General features: G+C 38.4%; 1 protein-coding gene across 7 annotated transcripts in view; it reads right to left on the reverse strand.

Annotated features, from left to right (window-relative positions):
• LOC146450028 (uncharacterized) overlaps positions 1-19,017 on the reverse strand; it is a 31,373-nt gene that overhangs the window by 10,100 nt on the left and 2,256 nt on the right. For 5 of the 7 annotated variants that reach the window (XM_085100853.1, XM_085100852.1, XM_085100850.1 and 2 more), the window contains exons 3-12: positions 17,980-18,047; positions 16,282-16,351; positions 15,706-15,849; positions 11,879-12,082; positions 11,130-11,221; positions 10,168-10,264; positions 9,409-9,549; positions 8,177-8,304; positions 6,813-6,959; positions 5,742-5,832 (exon numbers count right to left, since the gene is read on the reverse strand). In XM_085100853.1, coding sequence (XP_084956979.1) covers positions 5,742-5,832; positions 6,813-6,959; positions 8,177-8,304; positions 9,409-9,549; positions 10,168-10,264; positions 11,130-11,221; positions 11,879-12,082; positions 15,706-15,849; positions 16,282-16,351; positions 17,980-18,047 — 1,182 coding nt within the window. Of the gene's footprint in view, positions 1-5,741; positions 5,833-6,812; positions 6,960-8,176; positions 8,305-9,408; positions 9,550-10,167; positions 10,265-11,129; positions 11,222-11,878; positions 12,083-15,705; positions 15,850-16,281; positions 16,352-17,213; positions 17,271-17,979; positions 18,048-19,017 lie in introns of all 7 variants that reach the window. The other 2 variants (XM_085100856.1, XM_085100855.1) reach the window with 2 other exon arrangements.

A 19,017-nucleotide genomic window follows, 5' to 3' on the forward strand; every position in this document is an offset into this window, starting at 1 on the left:
GTTTTAACAGGATTAAAGAGAGACAAATGTCATATGGTAATAGTTCTGCTTGGCCGATACAACCAGAATAAAGGTAAGATTGTGTATTTTTAAACACGCTTCAGTTTTCTGCAGGTAATTCATCTTGCGTTATCTTTTTTGATCAACCACACACCCCAGGTACAATGGTACGTAAGGCAAGATAAGGTAAACTTCATTTAGGCTGGGTGGCCTATTCAGGAACTAGGCTGACTGGGACCCAGCTAAAAGCCATCATCTAGGTAACACATAGTATGAAAAAGACATGACACTGAAATAATTTTTTATCAATAACGGTTTGTTAAGACATAAACAAGCGAAAACGAACGATAAAAACCGACGTTTCGGTGTCATTGGCTGAGGTCACACTAGAGGCTTTACCATGGTAAAAATTCCTTCACCAAGGTAAATTGCGCAACCACCCACAGGCGGCCCAAGCTCAAGCTGTGAGTTGTGGTTATCATCTCGCAAACGCAAAAAGGAGACAGAGAAACAACAAACAGTACACCGTATAAACAAGGTATGTAATTTTTTTTCAGAAATTTTCGGAATTTTTACCTCCTAAACCCGATCGTAAATATTCCCATACAAACTCTTAAATTTGCGTCGTGACGGTTATTACGCAAGATGATCACCACAACTCACAGCTTGAGCTTGGGCCGCCTGTGAACCACCTAGTTACCGTAGTAAAGCTGTCAAAGTCATAAAAAATAGATTTGACGCTTTCCATGTGCACTTTTTCGCATGATCAGTAAACTTATACGTGACGAGTACACCAAATGTTGACATGTCGCGTGAGTTCATATCGGCTGCCGGTAAGTTACTGAACTGTTACTTGGCGCGTAATAAAATTATGGATCAACAAGAGAGAGTTGTATTTTCAATTGTTCCCATTTTGCTTTTAATTCTGCTGCTTAGACGAGCACGTAGAATTCGCTTCCTTCTTACATACAACTTTTTAGATCTTGGGACCAAAGAAAGTGCAGCGGTTTCGTTAATTAACCGTAGACGGCAAAGGCACGCACAAAGAAGAGCGCGCAGGCAAGCCTGGGTTTACCCTCGACCACAGGGATGGTTTAAGAAAATGTATAATAACTGGCTCCTTAGAGCCCTTTGGAAAGACCATTTCAGGGTAACACGGGAAACATTCGACTTCATTTGCCAGCTCGTTGAAAGGGACTCAAACACACGCGCGAATGAGCGGGGAAATAAATTTCATGTTTTTAAAATATGAGCCTCTCTATGGGTACCCACGGTCTTCGTTTTCTTCGCGATTTTTTCGCAAATCTTCGTTTTTTTTAGGAAGATCTTCGTTTTATCGGATTGAAATGGCTTAAACGTTTATTCAGTGTTATTCACAGTTAATAAATATTTCACTTCAATAGAAAATTGCATAACTCACTGTTTACATCCACGAAAACCAATAGAAACAGTTATTGAAACAATAAAGGATTGTTGGATTCTTTGGCGACGTTTTAACCCCATTTTAACATGCTAGCAACTGATGAGATTCCAAGAAATCGAAACTACAGTCTTGCATGAGAAACCACATTAGACACTCGCCAGAAGAAATTTAACTAGCATCCTAGAGACTTACAAGATAGTTTTCTGTCTTAGCTTTAAATATCTACTGCGGATGCGAGCTAACCAAAATAATGGAGGTACGTGTCAGCTCTAAGAACAGTAATAGCTGTTTTTAAGGTAAGAAGCAACTCAGAGAGCTAAAAGACAGCCCAACAAGCTATAGCTCTCGAAAGCGAGAGACAACAATGATAAGCTTTGTAAAGACGAGGATCTGTTGGACACTCTTATCCGTGCAATCTTCACGCAGCGAGATACAATAGCAGAAGCATTAATTCACGAGTTAAGAAATCCACGGATCCTGTATCCTTACAGAAAACATTTATCTAGCGCTACCTAAAATCTTGAAGTCAATCCAAGCCGATAACCCTTAACAAATGCCACAGACCTAGCATACACAATGGCATATCAAAACCTAATCCTTACGGCTCTTGGTGATCAGTAAGAAACCCTCCATTCAGTATATTTGAGAATTCCCCCTCACGATCAAGACAAACACCTTTAAGAGCCGTCGCATCAGATTTTGATCTAAAGGGAAGATTCTCTTATACAAAAGGAAATCGCTTAAAGACATGCTTGTAAAACCAAAACGGACACACAGCGGGAGTCGCGCAGGTATGTCAACCCCATTCAGAACACACAGAAATGTGGTCAAATGCCAAAAGTCAGAAATAACAGATATTTTCTGTAGTGTTTACGAGTTTTAACAGTTTTATATCTGAGTGTTCAATTTGATTACGCAAATTTTGGTCAATTTTTAGATCTTCGCTTCAATCTTAAGATCTTCGTTTTTTCCGCGGTGATCTTCGCGTCTTCGATTTCTTCGGAAAAACCCGTAGAGAGTCTCAAATATGAATCCACAAATGTATTGTAATTACTGCGTTTGTCCAAAAAGATGACAAACTGTCAACAAAATAAGCATGGTTTAGATAGACAAGAGATGTACCCACCTCTTTTTTTGGTAACTTGATTCTTATCTGGGGTCAAGTCAACTTTGTTCTTGCCGCTGTTGTCAGGGCAACTTACCAGAGTTATCGAAGAGTTAGGTTTACCATGGTAAACTGAAAATTGGGGGTCACACTTGCGGTGCCGTTAACCATCGTAAACTTAAGTTTACCATGGTTAACTTTCTCCAGTGTCACCTCAACCATTATGACGTCATTGTCAAGGTAACTTGTGGCCAAAGGTAGATTTTGATAAGTAAGAAATATTCAAAATTAGAATACTGAATGCAGTCAACTGTCGCCTTGCAGACACCTTGCTATTACGGACACACCGATAATACAGACAGCAGCTATATAAATTGCAGAGGTTTGACCATAGGGGGCCCACACAATGTGTCTGTGTAGCCGGATTATTATTATATAGTAAATGCACTGGATTTACCGTTTGCTTCCCCTATAGCGATATTATATCGCTAACTATGTATATAAATCAATGATAAATAAACGTTGAATTACCTTATCTGTGGTATATAGTCGTCCTTTTACCTCAAAAGCGGTTTTTTGAGCGATTTTGAAGGAGTTTGAGTTCGCCGTTGACTGTTCCATATATATACAGTATGTTCCTTCTTATATATGGAAAAGTCTCTTAAAATATGGAACAAGATGCCTGCTACACTGGCATTACGCGTGATGCTGGGGCTGATTCATTTATTCCAACTGTATGCTTTGCCGATTGATAAGACTATCCTTGCTAGTGGAATAGTTTAAGTCACGACGATCGCGTTACGTTGTTTCCTTTGTGTTATGCGACTCAGAGTATCACCGGAAATTTTAGCCTCCCACGCAGACGTTCTTAGGGCAGGAACGCGTGACGAACCCCCAAGAACGTCTGCGTGGGAGGCTACGGAAAATTTGTGAAATTCCATTACGATAACGTAAGCTTCTCAATGACCTCTTTTCAGTCTCGCGTCGTGGTCTAAGACTGTCAAACAAAGCACGATTCCTTCGCCAGGAACTCACCAATTTCCACCGTTTTACGTGTCGGGTGCTTCTTAGAAGTTATTCTTTCGATTTACCGCTTCAAAATGGTGAAATTTCCGTTTGAAAACGGCACACTTGAGTCCAGAACATGTTAAAACAATATGGCGCGACTATTTAATCCGTCATTAATAAATATATCAAATGATGCATTGACGTCACACAGGTAGGGATGAGTGGGTCCCCTCCCTCACGATATAAGCGACAAGAATGGATTTTGATTGGCCTGCCTTTGTTGAAGACAATCAGAACAATACATCCCGAGTAGGAGAGGGGAGAGTTTAATGAATAAATTAATGTACCGATTTGTAGCTACTACGAAGAAAAAAAACAAGATGCCTGCTATACTGGCATTACGCGAGATGCTGGGGCTGATTCATTTATTCCAACTGTATGCTTCGCCGATTGATAAAACTATCCTTGCTAATGGAATAGTTTGAGTCACGACGATCGCGTTACGTTGTTTTCCGTGTGTTACGCGACTCAGACTATCAGCGGAAATTTGTCAAATTCCATTACGATAACGTAAGCTTCTCAATGACCTCTTTTCAGTCTCGCGTCGTGGTCTAAGACTGTCAAACAAAGCACGATTCCTTCACTAAGAACTCACCAATTTCCACCGTTTTACGTGTCGGGTGCTTCTTAGAAGTTATTCTTTCGATTTACCGCTTCAAAATGGTGAAATTTCCGTTTGAAAACGGCACACTTGAGTCCAGAACATGTTAAAACAATATGGCGCGAGTTAATCTGTCTTTAATAAATAGATCAAATGATGCATTGACGTCACACAGGTAGGGGTGAGTGGGTCTCCTCCCTCGCGATATAAGCGACAAGAATGGATTTTGATTGGCCTGCTTCTGTTGAAGACAATCAGAATAATACACCCCGAGTAGGAGAGGGGTGAGTTTAATGAATAAATTAATGTACCGATTTGTAGCTACGAGGAAGAAAAAAAAAAAAAAGAAAACAAGATGCCTGCTTTACTGGCATTACGCGTGATGCTGGGGCTGATTCATTTTTTCCAACTGTATGCTTCGCCGATTGATAAAACTATCCTTGCTAATGGAATAGTTTGAGTCACGACGATCGCGTTACGTTGTTTTCCTTGTGTTACGCGACTCAGACTTTCACCGGAAATGTGTGGAATTCCATTACGATAACGTAAGCTTCTCAATGACCTCTTTTTAGTCTCACGTCGTGGTCAAGGACTGTCAAACAAAGCACGATTCCTTCGCCATGAACTCACCAATTTCTACCGTTTTAAATGTCGAGTGCTTCTAAGAAGTTATTCTTTCGATTTGCCGCTTCAAAATGGTGAAATTTCCGTTTGAAAACGGCACACTTGAGTCCAGAACATGTGATAAACAATATCGCCCCAAATTTAATCCGTTTTTAATAAATAGATCAAATGATGCGTTGACGTCACACAGGTAGGGGTGAAAGGGTCCCCTCCCTAGCGATGTAAGCGACAAGAATGGATTTTGATTGGCCTGCTTCTGTTGAAGACAATCAGAACAATACACCCCGAGTAGGAGAGGGGTGAGTTTAATGAATAAATTAATGTACCGATTTGAAGCTACGACGAAGAAAAAGAAATCGTCCCGTTTTTAGACACGGTATGCCCCCTCAGGGCATCCCGCGTAAAAAAAAAAGGAAATCGACCCGTTTTTAGACACGGTATGCCCCTTCAGGGCATCCCGCGTAAAAAGAAATCGACCCGTTTTAAGACACGGTATGCCCCCTCGGGGCATCCCGCGTAATAGGACATGTATGAAGGACACATTCCCTTGACTTCATACTCACTTGATACATTGTATTGTTGAAAGGCATTATGATATTGATCAACAGGTAGAACTAACTCTGCTTTAAATAAAATAAATAAATCACTTTATTCCACTGTATTTAGTGCAGAACACTAATTGGGGACTCTCTCCAGATTGAATTGGAATTTGGAAATTTCGGTCTTTGAGGAGAGAGGAAAACTGGAGTCCTCAGAGAAAACCTCTCGGAGCAAGGACGAAAACAAACAACAAACTCGACCCACATATGATGCCGAGTCTGGTAATTGAATCCGATCCATATTTGTGGGAGGCGAGTGCTGTCACCGGTGCACCGCGCCGCCACTGCTCACCTGCTCCCCAGCATTCATGGAACACTCACCTAATCTCCTATCTCTGTGATCATGCCCATGGTCAGTAGAAACCACTGCGACATTACAGCACTGTTCACTTTCCACTTTACCACTGATGGCCTAAATAAACAAAAAAATAAACAAACAAGGAAATCTTGAGTGACTGCATAATTATTATGACCTGGAGGGCACTTACAGTAGCACAAGAAACTTGTAGCCAGATTTCTTGTTTTAGAGCCACACTATGGATAGAGCTTCTGTGATTACTTGTTGAAAGATAATATTGATAGCGACACCATTCTATATCTGGCTGGGAATAAGTATGTAACAATTCATCGCAATAGTGAGAGTTCCAATAGCTATGCAATATCAATCACAATTTCAACTATCGATAACTGTTGCAATAGTTTTCTCAAATATTGATAGTTTTAATAGCTTGTTCCAGGGTCTTATCTGTATTTAAAGAGGTGGTAAGTTAAGTCGTTCTTTATAACAGTGCACAAGCTGACAATGGGCGAAGACAACATTACAACGTTATTGCAATAGTATCGCAATGATATTTCAACTACCACAATAGTCAAAATGACCTCAATAGTCTCCCTAGCTAGGAAACAGTTAATGCGCATGTGCATTGAGCAATCGAGCTGCGTGGATTCAACCTGTAAACAAGTTAACTATTTTGCTTTTCACAAACTCTCTTGATGTCGGAGTCATCTGAAAGAATCCTAGGCGAGAGACCCAGCTCAGAGAGGGCAGGGGTATTTTGCAGAATGCTACACACCAAACGTTGCATTTTACGCCATCTACAACAGTTAAGGGGGAAGCAATGAATGATATTATTTAGGTCTAAGCACTCTTCTATACTATTTAGGGTAAAGCACTTATTATATAAATGGCTAGGTTTTAGTCGTTGCTATGGCAGACATTTCACAACACATGTTTGACACTTCTATGGCAAAATACCCCCGCCGGCTCACAGGCTACTAGGGAAATTCGCTACTAGCAGTTAAAGCCTGGAGAAAACTTGTTGGTCTTCAAATCTTTCCATATTTCTCTATGATGAGTTCTCTTACTTGGCTGATTACATTTTTATCCCTCACCTCTTTCAGTAACTTCACACATTGTATTTCAGCCGTAAAATTCCCCAGCTTTCGATACTGAAGACAGATGTTAAAAAGAGCTTCCAGTTGTTCAAAATCACTTTGAATGGCTTCCTTGAACTTGGATACTGCTGTGTGGTGTTTTCCCTGAAAGCAAAAAATTTACTCTCAGCCCAAAACTAAAATTAAATTTGCATTAACACCGCATTTGTGTTTTGGCAAGGCAGAGTAGTATTACACTTGAGTGTGGCCAATGTGTGAGCCAGCGAGCCAAACGTGCGAGCCATGCAAGCCAAACGTGCGAGGCATGCGAGCCATGCGAGCCAAACATGCGAGGCGTGCGAGGCATGAACAACCCCCAACATAAATGCTAACCGTTAAGCTAACCGGGGAGCTATTTAAGCTAACCTGAGTGCTATTTAGGCTAACCTGAGCGCCTCGCACGTCTGCCTCGCATGGCTCGCTGGCTCGCAGATTGTCAAGACTTATTACAATTGGCTGTAAATCAACCCAGTCCCTTATTTAAATCCAGCAAAAGGACCCTTTTTGCTCTTTTATATTAATAACTGTCAAGATACTCAGGCTAGAGCTAACAAAACAACATGAAACATAGCTTCACATCATTAGCAACCTTTAGACTGTCAACAAGTTAACAAAAGATGCCTGCTATGCTCACACTTCGAGATAGATAGATAGATAGATAGATAGATAGATACTTTATTATAACCATTGCAGCCATAAGCTGAATTACGGGATATTTACAAAGAGATAATAATAACATAGTGATAATGCCATCCCTGCAGGGATAACGCAGGGTTCAGAGCACTCGCCTCCCATCATTGTGGCTCAGGTTCAGTAACAGGATTCGGCATCATATGTGGGTTGAGTTTATTATTGGTTCTCATCATTTCTCTGAGAGGTTTTTCTCAGAGAAGTCCAGTTTTCACTTCTCCTCAAAAAGTAACCAATACAATCTGGAGAGTGTCCCCATATTTGTAAAGCGCATTTGATCATCTTGTCATGGAATTATGCATTATACATGTACAAATTAACAAATTTATATATTTTTTCAGTTTAACCATATCATGCAGCTGACTATTTGCAAACATGGCCCAGGATTTGAATGTAGGACTGTCATTAATAAAACACATCCAAAAAGAAAGAAGAAAGGAGCACTTGAGCCAGAGGACTTGTCCCACTTTCTGATTTTGTCTTACTTCAGATTCTCATATTTTTAATGTGCCACTGAAAGCCGTCTATCAGCTTGGTCTCACAGGCCTTTAAAGTACAGTTTTAGACTTGCCACTTATTAATATATGATTTTGTAATTTTGTTTGGTATTAAAAATAAAACTGATTTGATACCTTAACAGCACAGCAACAGCCTAACATGTTTAAAGCAGCAGCTTTGTTTTGGCCCTGCGAGACGTGAACACACTGCTGGAACAATGATAATGCCTTGTCCACTTCATTTCGTACATAGAACACATATCCTGTATTTTACCAAAGGACAAGCATTGGTTAGTTAATACCCTCTCACTCTCATAAGTTACCTTTTCAGATAATACAAGATCTATAAAATGCTCATATATATTCTGTATAATATGTGAAAGTTCCAGAAAACGTCCATAGTGAAAGTGGAAATTTCAAGTGGGAGCTGTGTCCCAAAAGCCCAAATTTTTAAAAGAAAAGTACAAAGCTAGACTGAAAATTCAGGGGTGGAACGGGAGGGGGTGGAGTTTCAAACCAGAAAACCTTCCATGGGGGAGGTATGGTTTTTTCCCAGAACCACACAATATAAATTTTTCTTAAAAGTACAAAACGAGGCGCTATTTATAAGATCTGATTAAGCTGAATCAATCAAAGAGCTGCATAATGAGCCACATTGCCAATTGAAAATGACGTTCTCAAAACTTTATAACTTGTGTCAACTTTCTAAAACCTTTTGTGGCATTTGTCCTTGGCTATTTCCTGTGACTTATTCCATTTGCTTGGGAAAATCTAAAGCCTGGTTTACACAACGACGCAAGCATAAGCACAAGAAACCTACGTGTAAACCGGTGCGACGCAAGCATAAGCGCCTTGTGCTTGCGCTTGTGCTTATGCTTGCGTCGTCCCGGTTTACACGTACGAAGCAACGACGCAAGCATAAGCACAAGCAAAAGAGAATGGAACGATTTTTCCATTCTCTTGTGCTTGTGCTTACGCTTGCGTCGTTGCGTCGTACGTGTAAACCGGGACGACGCAAGCATAAGCATACGCGCAAGGAAAGGAAACTGAAAAACAGTGACAAGTTGTCAGCGTACAATCTAGTTACTCATGCGTTGCCATTTTCCGCCATGTTGGAATCAAATCTCGGCTGCTTCTGCGCTTGCGTATGTCACGTTATGCTTATGTTATCGCACGTGTAAACATCCTTGTGCTTGTGCTTGTGCTTATTCTTATGCTTGCGTCGTACGTGTAAACCAGGTTTAAATGGCTGAACTTATAACTGTGAAAGGTGGGGTTTCACATGTGCATGCATTTCCAACAGTAGACGAGAGCTTGCTCACAGGCTATTATAGTTCAGTGACAAGTCAAATCGTTGAAGTTCTAACCTTTGAGATAAAGGTCATTAAAACCAACATCTTGACCTTCAACTCTTTCCTGAAGTGTTGTCAGTACTTTGTCATAGTCTTCATTTGCATAGTGCGAGAATGCCAACATACTTGTCACCAGCGCTAACAGGTTCTGTGTATCTAATGAATCAAAATGATTGTAAAAAACATCATCAGACTTAAAGCATTCCATGAGAGCAATGTTTATGGCCCTGCATTTTCTAGAATAAATCCTGAAAGGCTACATGCATAATGCATCAAATAATTTTTATATCAAATTTTACATTGTGGCTTTCTTCCAAGTTTGCTCCGGATTACCCTCATAAAGTCCTATGTTAGTTCATTACAGAAACATAGTCCCATTTTTTTTCAGAGTTTGTTCATTCTTTTGTTAAAACCAAAAATCAAATTTCACATGATCACCCGATATACATGCAGCCTTTAGTGAAGTGATTGGTGCATAAAGGGCCTAATAATGTCAAAATTAGTTGGCTGTTTGGGTATAAGGCCTACATCAGTTCACTTCAGAAATAAAACCAACTTTCTTTTTCAACCCTGACCAGTTTGGTTGTAGTTTTGATATCATAAAAAAACAAAATAAACTGAAATATAACATGCATCGTATCATCTGTACACAATAGATATCCAGCAAGATAAATAATTCGCATTTTGGAAAGAAAAATGGCAGCTTCCTGCATTAAAATTGAGCTTTGTTTGATTTCAATAATGTTAACAAGGTTTTACATATTATTTTCTTGCCTGTTAAATCTCCCGCTGATGAGGTTATAATGCAATTAGTGATTGAAGGAATGTACTCCAGACTAAACAGGTGCACAGAACATCGATCAGCAGATACCTTGGATCACAAAAGCAAAAGGGAAACAAACAAACTTTGCTATTTAAAGTAATGAATGTTTGGTTTATCAACAGAGTTGATGACTTTAGGTATTAGCTGGCTGCCGTAAAGAGATTCAAGTGCTGATGCTTCAAAGGGCTCATGCTAGAAACATCAGCAGTTGAATCTCTTTCAGTGACCAAATTTCCTTTCAGTTATCAACTATGTACATGGCTGTTCTACACGTGGTTCATACCAGAGATGGAAGCGACAGAAGCAGAAACAGAATTGGAGTCAGAATGAAAAGAATCCTCCTAGTGCAAACGGATATGATGGAAAAATGGCTGAAGATCACCATGTTTTCCCTTCTAAATCAATTGGGTATAGAGATTAGGAATGAGCTATGTGATTGGTTGATTCCCCAGCTTAGGCTTATGATTCTACTAAACCAGTTCACACAAGCAACAGAATCATAAGCAGAAGAAAAAGGAAATATTCTGATTCCATTGGGGTTACAATCACGATTCTGTCTTCATTTTTTGATTCATAGTGGAATCGAAGATTCCTTCTGCTTCCACTTCTGCAGACTCTGCTCAATCTGATTCCATTACTGGGGTGAACCAGTCCTTAGTGCAGTACCCATTAGAGGGTTAAATAGAAAGCAAATTCAGACCTGTCAATTACAGTTGATAGCACAGTCCTTTACTCTCCCACCTCTTTCCCAGTCTTTCTCAGTTTTTTACTCACTCGCATCACTCTTTAGGCTTAGTCTCTTTCTCAACTATCCAGAAAGGGACTGCTGTCCAGTTGCTAGAAATGTTTGGAATTTTGTGCAAGCTTACTGTTTGTTATTATCAATAGGCATTTCTTCAACTTTGATTCTCACCTCGTCTATGACATTGCATTGCACATCATCTTTCAAATGTTTTAAATGACTTTGCACCAAAGAAAGAAGTTTTACAGCCTTTACTCTGTTCACTAGAAAATGGAAAGTAAATCAAGAAACAAGGAGAAGAATAAATTGAATAAAACTTAAGATTAAACCAAAATACTAGATTTAAAAGTAAAGTACTGTCTAATAATAAGCTCTAGGCTCATTTATTCAAAAAACCTTTCATGGGACTTATTTTGAGGGATTGGCTTGTTTTCAGGGTGGGGTTGGAGGTGGTGGGGGAGGGTTCATAGTGTTCCCAATAGTTCTGCGGCCATGCTCAATGCATTGGCACCCACATAACAATACAATGTATTACTACTGCTCAAATATTTGACAAAGAACCTGTTTTGTAACATGAAATTGCTCTTACAACAACAGGAAAAAAATATTAAGATTTTTCTCTGAGGAAGAACAAACCATTTATAATCCGTTTTTAGCTACTTCTTTAAAACTTACAAAAATTGGCCAATTTTTTCAAGTTGCAATCCACTTCAATCCTAGCCATCCACAGCCTGCAAACATACTTAAGAGCATTTTCTGTGTTCTAGTAGGTTTATTGTTAACAAAACTCAACCACAGACTATTTTAACGATTCCATTGAAACAAATACATTTTTTGGCTGTTTATGGTGACAATAAACATATGTGACACCGCCCCTTTAACAATGCCCTGTTAAACCTGACAGTGAGCAGATTACTTACCATGTTCATCCAGTAACCAAACAAATGCAAGAAGACAGCAACTCAATACAAGAGGAGCACAGCCAATGTTGTTGTTAGAGAATGCTTTAAACAATGAAGGTAGCAGCTGCTTCAATGTATGATCAATGTTTGATACACTGAATAAATCCATCCCATCTCTTGAAGCTCCATGATCCAAATCACCAATTTCAAAGGCCTCAAAAGCTGCAAATAACAAGAGAAGAAAAATAAACTACTTACAGGTGTATTAATAATTAATGAACTAACAACAGCTTGTTTTCCTTGACATCAAGACAAATTACCCTAGCATGTACATGTTGTGGTTCAAAAAAAATGTTTGGTTATTTCCCTATTTATTATGGTAATGAATACTGCCCATGGAAAGGAAAATATAAGTTAAACTGGTTTGAAAAATTCTAAACCAAACAAAAAATAATAATAATATTAATAATAATAATAATAATAATAAAAATAATAATAATAATAATAATAATAATAATAATAATAATAATAATAATAATAATAAACCGCAACATAATATTTTATTATAGATTACTGATACAGAACTGAGAAGTATCATTAGGTAACTATTGAGGAAATACTGCTCATTGAAGTTTGTCTTTTGCAAGTTTGGGAAAAAAATGAACAAGATTAATAAGTTTCAGTACATACTGAACAAGCTACAATCTTGGTCAAAACTGTACAGAACCGTTTTGTTGAACCACAAACTCCACCAAACAGTGACACATCAACAACTCCCCCCACCCACCCACCCCCCCCCCCTGTCAGTGTTGGTGTGCTACTGACAAAAAGACTGGGTTATCATCTGACCTCCAAAGCAACATTGATTGAGGGGAAGGGTGTTGAAGGTTTACTTAACTCTCAGACTGTGTTTTTGTTAAGGCAGATTGAAATTTATATAAACAATTCGTGTTTTTCTCAACTAGCTTTGTCCAAGATTGTAGTTTAAGATATATTTAATTATCACGGCTTGATCTTCTCACAAATTTACCAACAGTAAAGCATGATTATTACTGCTACTCAGTACTGGTAGGCATGAATGCTACAAAGATGAAAGTTGCCTGTGCTACAAATATTTGTGACACTTCCACAAACATTTTGCCAACTGAAAATATTATTGTCCTAGGCAAGACATGCAGGAAATGTTTCATGACATTAAACTTACAACAGACTGGTTTTAAATCAATTTGTGACTGGGCTAACTAAGCTGTCTGCATAGAAAAGTGTGGGGACCCTAAAAACCGGAACGACGGAACGGCTGAATGGCAGAAATTCACCCTAAATCCTAAAACATGGAATGGCGGAAAATCACCCCAAATCCTAAAACGCAGAACAGTGGAAAATCACCCCAAATCCTAACACCCAGAATGGCAGAAAAACACCCCAAATAAACCATAACCCTAACCTAACCGTAACCTGTTCTGTCTTTTAGGATAAGGGGCGATTTTTTGCCATTCCTTCTTTTCAGCTTTTAGGGTCTACTGAAAAGTTTGGACAGTTCAGGGTACCAATCAGAAATTATGCTACTTTTCATTGTCGACCAGTACGAGTTTAGCTAAAATATTGTCACAGTAAAGGAACAAAACTAGGATTGGTTTACCAGAGTTGAGAAAAGGCTGTATAAAGCCTGATCATCCCAGTTGTAAACTAGCCAGGGCCGTACCTAGGATTTTTTGTCTGTGGGGGCAAACTCCGCACACCCCTCACAGGGGTCTACCGTATGTAGACAGGGTTTCTAGTTGAACATTAATTTTGTTTTCACTCCTACACAGAAAGTTGCCTCTACGACGTTTAGAGAAAAAAAACACACTGAAGCTTTTTTTTTTAAATTGCCATGACTTCTTATGGAGTTAACATCTTGTTTAGCTTGAAGTAAATATTGTTTCTCATTTTAAAACACAGTCGATACACTGCTGTAAACAAAGGGAGAAAATCACTGAGCTTCCACAATACAAACGCACTATATCAGTGGAGCGAAGCATTTGCAAAAACACAGTAGTTATTTAAATACAATTCAAGCCTTTTCAGTATTACTGTGACACGTTGCATAGCTCCATAACACGCTACAACGATTACTAGAGAACAAAAAACCAAATAGCCGTGCCAAGAAACACAACTCCTTGTGACAAACACTAATAGTCGGGCCCGGCATTCCAACAATTACAGAATGAAGCTCATTGCATGATACAGGCAATGATTAATTTCTGTCCTAACATTACACAAATCTCAACAAGAAAGGCAGTTAAAACTATCAAGCACTTAAAAGATCCAAGCCAAACCAGCTGAAATGCCCTATGTGGCATAAAAACACCGTCGTCGAACACGCGGAATAAGAGATCATATTCAAAAGGAAGAGAATTTGTTACAGCGAGTTATAGCTTTTTCTGCGCGCCTAATTTACACCTACTTTTGTTGCATTTGTTTGTGCTACATCTTTCATACCTTTCGCCCCCACACCTTTAAAGATTATTATGTATGTAAAGAGCCTTTCTGACACTCCTTTTACCCTTTTTAAGCCAGTTTTCTTTGCATAAGTTTTTAGTGTGCACGTCATTTTCAGTGTTGCAAAGTTGTGTTTCGCCGTTTTTATGTTAGTCGTTCGTTTTCTATTGTTTCTCAGTTGCTTATTCCATGTCGTTACTTGTAGTATTTTTTAACATCTTTTATTTAATCTTCGTATTTCAAGAACCGTTCTGGTACGGATTTGTTTACCGTCGGGATGTGTTTGGAATGGTGAAGTTTTCGAATAAAGTGATAAAGTAGAGAGCTGAGTGTAATTAGCAGCGGCTACAGAATTCAAAAGAGGAAACTCAAAAATCATTAGGCGCAAATGAGCTGTCAGATGATGAACATGTGATGGTTAAATCCAAACCCGCTACAAATACTTGCGAGCAGGGCAGGCTTTTAAAACCAATTTATCTCTGAAAAAAAATATACTTGTATAACCTAGATTTAAAAAGACTAAAACACGCGCCAGAAAGTGGCGTAGGCTTGTCAGTCTTTATTTACACACCAAATTCTAAACCATAGGCAGCACAAACTGACAAAATCATTATTTTCATAAGAAAACCGGTACTGGCTTTTGCCTCAAAAGATTTTCCAAAATAATTATTTGGAATTCACATTGAAGGAATATTTTTTCAGTCAATTAGTCGATTTTCTTGTGATCAGTGTGATGTTAGAAACAAATTGAGTTTTCCTGGCGGGGGCAGCTGCCCCCTCTGCCCCCGCGCTAGGTACGGCCCTGATTAAGTCAATTTATTTGTTACTAGTTATATTTATACATCAACAGTTACTAGGTGAAACTCCAAGGGAGGAGGGTGGGGGGTACCTCACCGCATTCTCAGTAGGGGTGTGCCGCCCTGTTCTTCAAACCCTGATCCTATTTCAGACCAACATGCCATTTTCTATACCCAGTTTCAGACCAGGCTCCTGGCATAATTAATCTTTGCATCAGCGCAGAAGTCAAGAATTGGTAAAATTCACCCAAAAATTCAGCTTGAATGATATATTTGGATGCTTCTCTTTCTATACTATTCATTTGGAGTTGAAAAGACAAATATGTGGTTCCCTTTAAAACCACAACCGATTTAAGACCATAATGGTCAAAATCTATTTATTAGCTGTTTTCAGACAAAACGGCTCAAAAGCCATACCCTATGGGGTGGCACATACCTGTATAGCTTATACATGTACAGGGGATAGATACATGTATTCCTCCCCCCCCCCCCCCCCCTGCCCCTTGGGTGAAGCTGCTTGGCTTTTAAAGCTTTCTGTAAATTCTGGAAAGAAAGAGTGTGAAGTACCTCTCAAAAGGCTTTTGTGAAGAATGAAAGTACTTTTGTGATGTCCACCAACAGGTAGATTTGTGTGTCCCCGCAGCAGCAGGTGGCTTAAATTATACACAATGGCAAGTTCATAACATATAAAGGAAGACTCTGGTGGAAGACCTGGAAAAACAAATCAAAATAACATTGAGTTTAACAACATTTAAGGTAGATTCCTGTCAATATCTATGTGAAGGAAAGCATTCAATTAAACTAAATTAATAAAAACAGTAAGTGTTGTAATCTACTCAGTGCAATAAGACTTTAGTTTATCTTGGGTAACAATACAAGTTATAGATCATATTGGAAAAGAGATTCTTGTCTATTAACAAAGAGAGCAAGAACTGATTGAAAATCTCAGACTAAAGAAGGAGTCCTTTGGCATAATGCAACTCTGGAAGATTCCTGTTTTCTATAACTTTTCCAAGGTCAGACAAACTACTTTGACATCTGGTGTTAACAGACAAGATGTTTACACTCACATATGAGCCATGCTTATTACAAGTGGCTTTGAAAATAATTACCATTTACAATTTTCATAATTAAAACAAATACCTTGGACTTTTTCCAGTAGAGATTTAAAGTTGTCCACAACTTCCTTTACTGTTTTTTGACTGTTATCTTTCTTTTTTATGGAAAAAACGAAAAGAAATGGCTCAGTTGTAAATAATTATAACTAACTGTCTAAAACAGCAACATCAATGAAAACGTCAACTACTGTTAGTACTACTGACAAATTCAAGATTTTTGGGAAAGTAAAAAAATTGAACTAAAACTGTTAGTAATACTTATAAAATTAATATTCCATCTTGTTAACCCTGTAAAATGTAGCTTAATGTCAATGTTCCCGAGGAACGTAGCACAACAGCGATATGCACTTAAGGTATGCGCAAAATACTTAACAAACAAAGATAACAAATCAAGATGGCGTTATTGAGGGGAACACTGCCTTGCGGTAGGTTAGTCAATACGACTTCCGGTTTGCGTGACAAAAACAACCTCACTTATCTCCCCAGCACTACGAGCTGAATGGTAGACAGCACGTGCTAGATCAGACAAGAGTATTGGCTAGCAGGCGATAAACAAAAGCAAAGACGCGAACAAGCTTGGGGGAAGTCGCTGCGCAGACTTAACCGCACCACGCGGGAACGTGGCCAAGGAACGCAAACTACCCATCTGCAAATGGGAGGGTGGGAGGGAAAAAACGTTTGACAAATTGACAGCAAATAGTGAGTACACTGCACAACGGAACTGAAAATTGAACCTTTAACAGTTTGCTTGGGCTTTTATAGCTAGACAGTGTCTGCTTACTTAGCCAGTAGTTTAAGCTGTACTATACAGCAGCTTGGCTTTACACGTGTACTTAACAAGTTATGAATGAGGCCTTAATACTTTCGGCCAATGCAAATAAATGTTACAATAAGCTAAGGACAACAAAGCCATAATGTTATGAGCTAAGCTACAACGGAACTATTGATTTTGCTGACCTTGGAAGCATGACTACACAGTAGCTCCATTGAAAACAACCCGCCATGAATGGCTCACTGAGAACGAGTAACGCACGCGAGTCGCGTTCCATTAACAATATTTTACTGATCTGTCCGTAAAATCTAATTAAACAATACTAGAACAATGTTCATGGTAACAAGAAATTATGGAGAAATTCACCATTGCATGCTCACATGCATTCTCCATAAAACTTTTCTTTTAGCATGTTGCAATACCGTCTGCTACATTTATATCCTTTGTTTTGTATGGCTTAAAGGAATAAATATCTCTATTCATGTCTCATCAAGTGCTATGTGAATCTCTTGTGCGACAGTACTTTACTCTCCATTGGCTCAGTACAAGACATGCGTCTAACTATAATAGGTCTAGTAAAAGTCCGCATATCACTCGCTTGCTGTATAGATTTTCTTACTGTAAGATCTACCTTTAGCTTCTCTAATTTTGTAATTAGTTAAGCTTTTACATGTAGATTAATTGTTTAAGTTTTGGACCTGCCTACAACTTGTCCAATCCAGCGCTGGGCTTTAATACAGTTAATGACGCTGGGGAGATAAGTTTATAGGCTTTATGGTCACGCTATATGGGAGTCATCTGTCATGCCGCGATCACGTAACGGTGTTTCCTCTTTATGCCAAACATTGTTTGTCTGTTGAGATCTCTAGCTAAGTTAATGATCATAGGAACTGCAACATTAAAGGATTGCTTCAGTTAACAGTCCATTATTGTGCCAACTATTTTACTCACTTTTAACCGATGCACAAGTAAGTCATTTTCAGTGATCCATTCCTTGACATCAAAGCTCAGAAAAGAAACTGAAATGTAAACAAACTTGAGTTTATAGATAATGTGAACAAGTTGGCCAGTCAAGAACTAAAGGTAACAATCATTTCAAGCAGTAATATTGCAGCTGGTAGAACAAAATAAACCCAATGTCATAGTATGACATTTGTTGCTTTAAAAGCAACTATGATACTTGCCTTTACCACCCTAGTTGTTGTTACTTTTTTCTTATTGAATAATAATAATAATAATAATAAGAAGAAGAATACTATTAAAAGAGATTTGCTCATGCAAGCATATAACAGCAAAGAGGAACAATAAAATCCAACATTTGGGAGTGATCATGACTCCCTTTTCAAGGGAACTAGGTAACAGATCATGCAAATTACATCATTTAAAGCGATCTTGGCACAAAAGTTAACAAACAGGGTGCGAAAATTACACATTCAAATACTTTCGCACAAAATTATAGAGTGAAAATCTTAACATGCAAATATCAGACTCTATTTGTGTGAAAGTATTTGTGTAATTTTTGCACCCCGTCATGTTAATTTTCGCGCCAAGATTGCTTTGATTGATGTAATATGCATGATCTGTCACATAGTTCCCTTGAAAATGGAGTCATGATCACTCTAAAATGTTGGATTTTATCATTTGTTTTTGCTGTAATAATAATAATAATAATAATAATAATAATAATAATAAATAATAAATGTCTTTATATAATTAATTGTCATCAGTAAAACATATTGTTTGACTCAATTGAATTCATTAAATCCTTGAACTAGCTGAGTTGCTTTTCTTGTCCCTGAATATAATGTATGCTGTAGTGGATTGTTGTTTAAAGACAAATTAGTGTTTAATATGTGAAATGTTTGCATGCAGTGGATTAAGATACAATAAAATTATTGCTAAAAAAAACTTTAAAATTATTGTTTTCTAAAGTTGTTTATTGCCCTTACCTCTTTCAAAAGAAAAAATGCATATTTTTTAAAATAAACC

This window comes from Pavona decussata, unplaced genomic scaffold (genome assembly GCF_977016875.1).
Source record: "Pavona decussata unplaced genomic scaffold, jaPavDecu1.1 SCAFFOLD_510, whole genome shotgun sequence".
Lineage (NCBI taxonomy): Eukaryota > Metazoa > Cnidaria > Anthozoa > Scleractinia > Agariciidae > Pavona > Pavona decussata.